The sequence below is a fragment of the Penicillium longicatenatum genome, assembly GCF_028827895.1.
Source record: "Penicillium longicatenatum strain IBT 33135 chromosome Unknown contig_1_segment0_segment0, whole genome shotgun sequence".
In the NCBI taxonomy this organism is placed as follows: Eukaryota; Fungi; Ascomycota; class Eurotiomycetes; order Eurotiales; family Aspergillaceae; genus Penicillium; species Penicillium longicatenatum.
Genome location: NW_026643119.1, coordinates 1,108,841 through 1,116,728, shown reverse-complemented (window position 1 = coordinate 1,116,728; position 7,888 = coordinate 1,108,841). Strand labels below are relative to the sequence as shown.

The 7,888-nt window shown below is 45.3% G+C and overlaps 3 protein-coding genes across 3 annotated transcripts; 1 reads left to right on the top strand and 2 right to left on the bottom strand.

Annotated features, from left to right (window-relative positions):
• Positions 1-808: 808 nt before the first annotated feature.
• Positions 809-2,664, bottom strand: N7484_001206 (uncharacterized protein; the record flags this gene model as incomplete). The annotated part of the gene is made up of 6 exons (XM_057111626.1): positions 809-1,812; positions 1,858-2,130; positions 2,180-2,210; positions 2,263-2,400; positions 2,461-2,491; positions 2,552-2,664. The coding sequence occupies 6 exons, from the start codon at positions 2,662-2,664 to the stop codon at positions 809-811; spliced, it is 1,590 nt and encodes a 529-aa protein (XP_056976363.1).
• Positions 2,665-3,318: 654 nt separating this feature from the next.
• Positions 3,319-5,763, top strand: N7484_001205 (uncharacterized protein; the record flags this gene model as incomplete). The annotated part of the gene is made up of 19 exons (XM_057111625.1): positions 3,319-3,407; positions 3,464-3,497; positions 3,557-3,626; positions 3,682-3,754; positions 3,803-3,831; positions 3,933-3,997; positions 4,048-4,119; positions 4,172-4,286; positions 4,333-4,411; positions 4,458-4,492; positions 4,541-4,569; positions 4,623-4,655; positions 4,704-4,728; positions 4,775-4,976; positions 5,026-5,103; positions 5,153-5,281; positions 5,326-5,473; positions 5,527-5,605; positions 5,654-5,763. 19 exons carry the CDS (start codon positions 3,319-3,321, stop codon positions 5,761-5,763), a joined length of 1,494 nt encoding a protein of 497 aa, XP_056976362.1.
• A 1,053-nt stretch (positions 5,764-6,816) lies between these two features.
• On the bottom strand, positions 6,817-7,527 carry N7484_001204 (methyltransferase family protein; the record flags this gene model as incomplete). Its single annotated transcript, XM_057111624.1, has 1 exon — positions 6,817-7,527. The coding sequence occupies one exon, from the start codon at positions 7,525-7,527 to the stop codon at positions 6,817-6,819; it is 711 nt and encodes a 236-aa protein (XP_056976361.1).
• Positions 7,528-7,888: the final 361 nt, after the last annotated feature.

Below are 7,888 nucleotides of genomic sequence, written 5' to 3'. Positions count from 1 at the left end.
TGCTGTCTGGAAGAGCGACGTAGATTGCGTCTATGCTGGGATCTTGAACGAGATCTTCAATGGAATTGTTAGAAATTCTCTATTCCATAATTCTCATTAAAATATTTGTATATGACTTCGGAGATTACCTTCGTATGTCGAATGCACGATTGGGATGTTATGTCTCTTTGCATATTTCTCAGCTCGGTCCCGGTCTCGCGCTGCTATCGCTGCTATGATTACCTCCGGGTGAGAAGTTGCAGGGGCGATCAGCGCAATTGGGCTGAAATTTTATCAATATTAATGCTTGCAATACGACATCAAAGGGGGAACTGTATTTCAGGATACGTACGCGATGTTCGATGCACCAAGGAGTCCAAACCGGATCGCATCATCTTTTTTCTTGGTTGTGGGTGGATTTATGAACCCGTACCAGATGCGATATACTATATCGAAGACCATTTTCCTTCGAAATCAATTACAGGCTTGCGATGAATAGTTGTCGGGCACCTTGATGTCCGATATGCGGATCTGGCGGTTCCCGGGTGGGGGTGACCTAATGATGACGATATGGTACGTATATCCAAAGTCACCGCTTTCTTGCCCTAAGTTTACAGCATTGCTCCCAGACTTTATAAAGATTTAATTAAGGCAATGAGCTAGATTGTGATACGTTGTTCGGATCCAATACATTCATCTCATTCAAAGAACGGCCGACATGTTTGTTGGTGGAGGTTTGTCAAATTGGGATAGGTTTTACAATATTATTCAAACAGCCTCGGTAGAGCAGTGAACACATTCAATTTCGCATACTCTCAAGTTTTCCCTCTTAACCACTCGAGTAGAAACTACTAACCGACCATCCATCAAAAACACTATAATCCGCCAACGGCGAAGATCCATACAGTGCCTCATAATGACGAAGGTTGCCACAAGCCTTACTCGTGTCCGTAAAATTAGTACACTGGTCCTGCAACAGCGCAGCAATCTGCTCTCCAGCATTCCGACCCTCGAACCAAGCGCCATGCAAGAATCCAAAGTATTGTGCACTAGTAGCTTCTCCCGCAAACCAGAGGCGGTTCAAATTGGCACGGAAATTCTCATGCATCTCTAGCGTGGTAGATGGCGGCCAGTTCGAATAACTACCGTATGCCCAGGGTGTGGTACTCCAGCGCGGGTACATGAATGCGGTTGGCTCAGGTACGGTGATGTCGGGATACATTTCGCGCAAAACTTGCATGACTTCGTCTTTGGTTTGTTCGTCTGTCTGTCGCTCGGCACGGTAAGCTTGTTCGTGGACGAGTGTGACGAAAATGATGTTTGAGTCTGGGATGAAGCCCGGTGCTGAGAGGGATTGCCAGACGGGGTAGGAGCCGCGGGTGGTTGGGGAGGCGTAGAGAAAGTATTGAGTGTCGTTAGGCCAGAATGTCTCGTTGAATTGAAGAAAGATTTTGGTGTATGTTCCCATGCTGAATTTTTCGATTGAGGTCTTCTTCCAGTCCGGAAGGGTTGGGGTGAAGGAGACGGTTTCGCTCTGGAGGACTCCGAGTGAAAAGGTGCAGACCGCGTAAGCGGCCGACACGCAGCTGCCATCATCCTTGTAGATTATCACCCCATCGTCGGAGTACTTGACCTTAGTTACTTTGGAATTGAGGTGAACGCGTGGATCGTTCTTTTTAAGGAAGGTTGAAGCCTCGCCTACGATGATGCGGTTGAAACCACGCTGGTCCCAAACGTAGTTGTTCTCGTCGCTGAATTGGTTGAAGGTGAGGTTGCTACCGGCAACGCCGAAAACAAGAGAGCTCTGCTCGGGGGAGTAGGCATCCTCCCAGTCTAAGGGATTAGTGAGAAACGCGAATATTTTATCGGCTGACTTACCCCACTCCCACCACTCCACAGCCTGGGCAGTCATATCATCACGCTTGGGCTTCCAGTCGGCTAAAGAAAGACCAGAGCGGACAGTCATATCTTGGTGGTTCTCTTTCAAGATGGTACCAGCGAGATCGGACGCTGTCTCAAATTTGTTTTCATACTCATCCAGGACGGCAGAGAAGTCTGTATAGCCAGTCTCGTTGTAGGTGAGGATTGAGCTGTAATTCGAGTAGGTGTTATTCAAACCCCATTTCTTTGCAAGGGTCCATATTGGATTCTCTAAAGTGGAGTTAGTATTATTTTGTTGATTCGCGGTTCAAAGACGCACCTGGACCACCGGGGGATCCCAGTCCTTGCACCTGTTGGTAGTCAGCACAGTTCCACAGGCCATCACTCGTTGATGCGTCTTACCCAGTTAGCACCTAATTCGACCGTATACGGATCCCCATTTTTGTCCTTGCCAAAAGTCGTGTGGTGAACACGGCCTCCAAGTTTATCTTGATACTCGATGATAACGAAATCATCAATGGAGGAGTTTGAAAGAGCTTGCTATAACTTTCACATCAGTAATTCTTCGGTAGTCACGACATTTGAAAGGAGGTATCTTACTGCTGCAGCAACACCAGCCATTCCACCACCACTAGTAGCCTCTCAGTAAAGACAAAAGGTACAACACACGCAGCTTGATAAAATGACTTACAGAATCGCGACCGTTGTTTGCGTACATTGCGCATCATCATCCCGAGCAGCTGATACAGCTGCACCGCATGTTTGAGCGGCAAGTGCCGCGGCTAAAAGCCATTTTGAATGCATCCTCAAGCTATAGATAATGAAAAGCGAAAGCCGAGCAGGAAGAATAAAGTGGCCAGAGACCCCGTAAAAGAACGCTACCAGCGATACTAATGGCCTCGGGATGTGAAAGAAATATTTATAAACGTTTATTGTAAGGCATATCTCCTATGACAGTGCATCAGGAAACAACATGTCCACTTGACACCACATACTATCGACGTAATCAGTGTGTAGGGATTCTAGTTCGGGGAAGGCGCCACGATGCCGCTAATGCAACCACGCAAATTCGGGTAAGTCCATGCGGCTACTGACCAAACAGGGAGGACAAGCCGGGCCGTTCCCAGGCGTAATTGATAAACTTAATTCAATCTCTGAATTTAAGGCAAGCGCAGCTGATAAGACCTCTCCTGTTCGGTTCTTTGGGATCCACAGCGTGTCTCCACTTTGTATCTTGTTTCGCCGTGATTGGCGCGCCCCTGATACTGATCTTTTCCCCCGCAATCCTAGGCTGCTGCAACCCTGTCGGAGTGATCCGCATGGACTTAACATAGTCTTGCTGCATGGTGGCAGGCGTGAGATATTTAGACTGCATGCCTTCCGAGGTTGCGTTACGTTTCTGTTGCTCTAATTTTTCTCTCGCTTTACTTTAACTATCTTTTGATTTTTGCTGTGAACATGAATAAAGAAGGGCCGATACAGGATGATGATGCGCAGTTAGCTGCTATGGGCCACAGGCCTGAGTTAAAGCGACAGTTCTCTACATGGTGAGATCGGCATGTGAGCCGAGAAATCTAAACACGAGACGCTTATCATACAACAGGGCGATGCTGGGACTGGCTTTTGCTGTACTCAATGTGAGTCATATTGTTCTGCACATAATGCGTTCCCCATAGATATTTATTTCATGTTTTAGTCATGGACTGCTCTATCGGCGAGCTTATCTATTAGTCTTACTTCAGGTGGTAGCACGAGCGTCATATGGGGTATGTGAATATGATCCAGTGGCACCAAGTGGGGATTTCGGGTAACACTCTATAGGTCTCGTCACTGCGGGGTTCTGCAATCTGTGTATCGCGACTTCACTCGCTGAGTTCCTATCCGCTTATCCAACGTATGGATACTTCTCTTTTTCGTGAATTGAGTACTTACTTTTTTTTAGGGCCGGTGGACAATACCATTGGGTTGCTGGTAAGTCGATGCGTTCAAGAAAATGAAGATATACTAATGAAACCATAGTCAGTATGTTTCCTAAAGCCGCCATCATTTTTGACAGACTTTAACTTCTTTAGTCTCCTGGCCTAAATGGGTTCCTATCCTCTCCTGGATCACGGGTTGGATCAATGTTGCTGGATGGGTAATATACTATGCAATGCATCAAAATTCGGAGGACTAACAAACCTCTAGGTTGCTCTGGTGGCTACCAACTCGCTGCTATCAAGTCAGTTGATTGTGGGAGTGATTTCAGCCATGCATCCGGTAGGAATCGAAAAGCCATGGTGTTTATCAATCTCACTTACAAAATGTTCAGACTTATGAGTCAACCCGTTGGCAACAATTTCTTATCTATATCGGTCTGACCCTCGGAGCATTTATTATTAACGCTTTTATGAACTCCATTTTGCCTGTCATCTACCGCGGTGCTTGTATGGAATGTGTTCCCATTTTGGGTTCTTGGCTAATGTAGAACAGTTGCTTGGTCAATTGGTGGATTCGCGATTGTGTCCATCACAGTCTTGGCTTGCGCCTCACCTGACTACAATACCGCATAGTAAGTCTATCTTCGTGGCTTGCAATATTTTGCTAACTTACGACAGCTTTGTGTTCTGTAACTTTGTCAATCAAACAGGATGTAAGTACTCAACTGATATCACGAAGATAAATGTACTGATTTGAACAGGGCCTGATGGTGTTGCTTGGCTACTTGGCGTATGTTCTACTTGTCAGATTCCGCAAGCAAGATTGACTGACAAATTCTGTAGCTCCTTCAAGGAGGACTCGGTGTGACCGCATTTGTAAGTCACGCTGTTGATAATTCAAGAATCTCAAGCTAAAAGGACTAGGATGCGGTTGTCCATATGATTGAAGGTATGAGTTCTTTATCCTCGATTCATTGCATATCTAATTCTGGCAGAGGTACCAAATCCATCCGTTGAAGGCCCAAAGATTATGGTGACCTGTGTGGGAATTGGTACTGTAACCGGATGCATATTCTTGATTGTCCTCCTATTTGTCGCTGGCAATATGGAACAGGTTACCACTTCGGCAGCCGGACCTCTCCTGCAAATCTTGATAGATGCCACCAAGAACAAAGCGGGTGCCATTTGCCTTCTAATGTAAATTTTCCCCCTATCTTTGTTGGATATCAGCTAATACTTAGGCTAGGCTGCCCCTTATTTGTCTAATCCTTGCTATCCTCAGTGTCATGACTACCAGTAGCCGGATGATTTTCGCTTTTGCCCGGTAGGATGGCCTTCAAAGGAAATATCTGGGCTGAGGCTGACATTCATAGGGATGGTGGTCTACCCGCCTCCAAATTCTTTGCCAGAGTCCACCCGACTCTTCAACTACCTCTGAACGCCCTCATATTAACTGTGGTAGTGGTCATCTGCTTTGGATGTATTTTCCTAGGTTCTTCAAGGTATGTGATTTCTCTGAAAGACGGATTTTTTACTGACCATTCAGTGCATTCAATGCTATTATCTCTGCATCTGTCGTGGCACTTGATTTGTCGTATGGCATTCCCATTCTCATCAATTGCCTCCAGGGACGGAATGCTCTACCCGAGAGGAAGTGGAAATTGCCCCGTGCCGTGGGCTGGTTTACCGACATTGTAAGATGCCATAACTTGGATATAATTCATATCATCCAGCTAATTGACAAAAGGTCTCCTTGTCATATATCGCTTTGACTACTGTATTGTTTGTTTTCCCTCCGTCAAGCACTGTCACTGGGAGCAGCATGAGTAAGTAAATTCCAACCACTGCATGAAGGTTTACTAACGTGAAGTAAGATTACTGCATTGCTGCATTTGCAGTTATTATCATTATATCTGTCTTCCAGTGGATTGTCGACGGACGAAAGAACTACACTGGTCCTCGTATTGACCTCGGTGTTGAGTAATATCAGGATACGCCCCACCCAGGGCATATATCAAAGGACATCTGGTGTATCAATTTTGATCTACTATGTAGTAAAATTGGGAATTTCAATACTGAATTGGACATCTGGAATTGTGATGACAGAATTCCTTCATGGCCTGGATGAGGACACTGAAAGTCTTCCGTCCCGAAGTCGAAATTTGTACTCCATATTATTTGTACCCTTTGGCACATTGTATCATGAGTTCGCTTCCTTATTCTTTGTGCCTTTCATTTGCATGACCTGCTATTTCATCCAGTTCCCACGAGGTTCCGTACTGGGATAAACTCCTTAGACTCTGTTTAATGTTTTACTATGTAAAATGCTTGATTTTGGGCCTCCAATGAGCTTCTTACTATGATTTCATACGGAGTTCTGTTTTTGAAGACAAAAACCAATACAAAATGTGAAAGACAGTTCCATTAAGTATCCTGGTGGTGTACAAGATATATATATCTCCCGGGCTTCTGAGTATATACACCGTTCTCTCCCGATTCAATATATAATACAAACTTGATCTAAAAGGAAATTCTTTTTATTAATTCAAAATCGTAAAAACAGACACATAACATCAATTTATCTATTCTCGAGGCTATGTCATAAATTCAACGTGGTTGTAGTCCTAAAGATGGGTAACCTTATCCGAAGAATGAGAAAAAAAGATACCGTATGATCACGTATTGAGCCCCCCTTTCGGGAAGTTGAACCCCTACATTGGGAAAGTTGAACCCCCTTCCTTGTATTAATCATCCACGGTCGCATCTCTACAATTGCCTATAAGATGACCAAAGATACATTTATGAAGGCTTTAAACGTCAAATTTGTGTATTGATCATCAATAGGTGTCTATCTTCGTCGATATTGCAAAGGATGATTCCCAAGAACTTAATAGTCGTACTCATAGTTATCTAGCGCGTGGTTACAGGTATTTTACCACAAAAAAACAGTATCCTAGTCACTAATTTCCTAGCCCATCACGTGCCCATCAAAGCCATCGGCAACATGCATAAACCTGCAGAAACATGCAGAAGTAAGTCATAGAATTCCAGGAATCATTCGCTTGGTTCTAGTATGCCACTCCTCCCACTCCTTTCCAAACTTCCGCTTCAACATCTCTTCTTCATCCCTCACCCGCAAAGCAAAGAGAGACACCCCAAAGCTCACAGCAATCGTAATGGTGCTAACACCCCATCCATCCAGGATCGCCAGTGTAGATCTCGGAATCCAACATGCAAACACCCCATCCCACCGAACAAACAATGTGTAAGTCGCCACCATGATAAGCAGCAATCCCGAGTAACTAGGATGCTGAATCCAGTGATACACACCAGAGGTGATGAGTCGATCGGGCGGCGCAAGATGAAAAGTAAAAAAGTGACCCAAGCCACCGAATGCCATGATGCGAATTGCAGCACCGACGTAAATCATCGCCAAGGCAAGGGTGGTCGTTGTACTCCACTCGAAAATCGCGGGGTTTCGGTTCTCCGCATTCGGGCAAATCTGCACTAAGTGCTTGGATGCATAGACCGGTAGAACTGTTATTAAAGTGTGGTACAGGAAGCAGAAGACGGCTGCATAGCGAATCATAGTAAGTCGAGTCTCTGGACCTAGTAAAATCCCTATGCGATCTTTGTTTTGCCGACCCTTTTGCGGGGGCGACGGGTTTGGTGGCGTTGCGCATATGTTGAATAGGTAGATGGCCAGTACCATTGCGGCGCCGAGCAGGGCTGTATCTAGCTGACCCATGATTGTTTCATTCACGATAAGGTGGGAGAGCTTGCTGCCACGGGCGGTACCGTGAGAAGGTCTGGCTGAGTGGTAGCTAACTGGGTTTTAAATAATGTGGAGCCATTGCGGCAACCTCCGGTTCGTGTGGAGACGTGTGACAACATCCGAGGCAGTTTGTCCATGGCAGAGACTTGGGTCATGATTGCCCGTGAAAATTAAGTTGCTTGATTCCAAAGGTATGAAGCTTCCATATTTGTTCTTACGACATTTATCGTCAGATGATCAAATCCGAAATCGAATATTCTCCTAACAAACAAGGCGTAATTTTGGAGTATAACCCTCCACCCTTCTTGTTTCAATTATAATCCTTCTTTTCTAT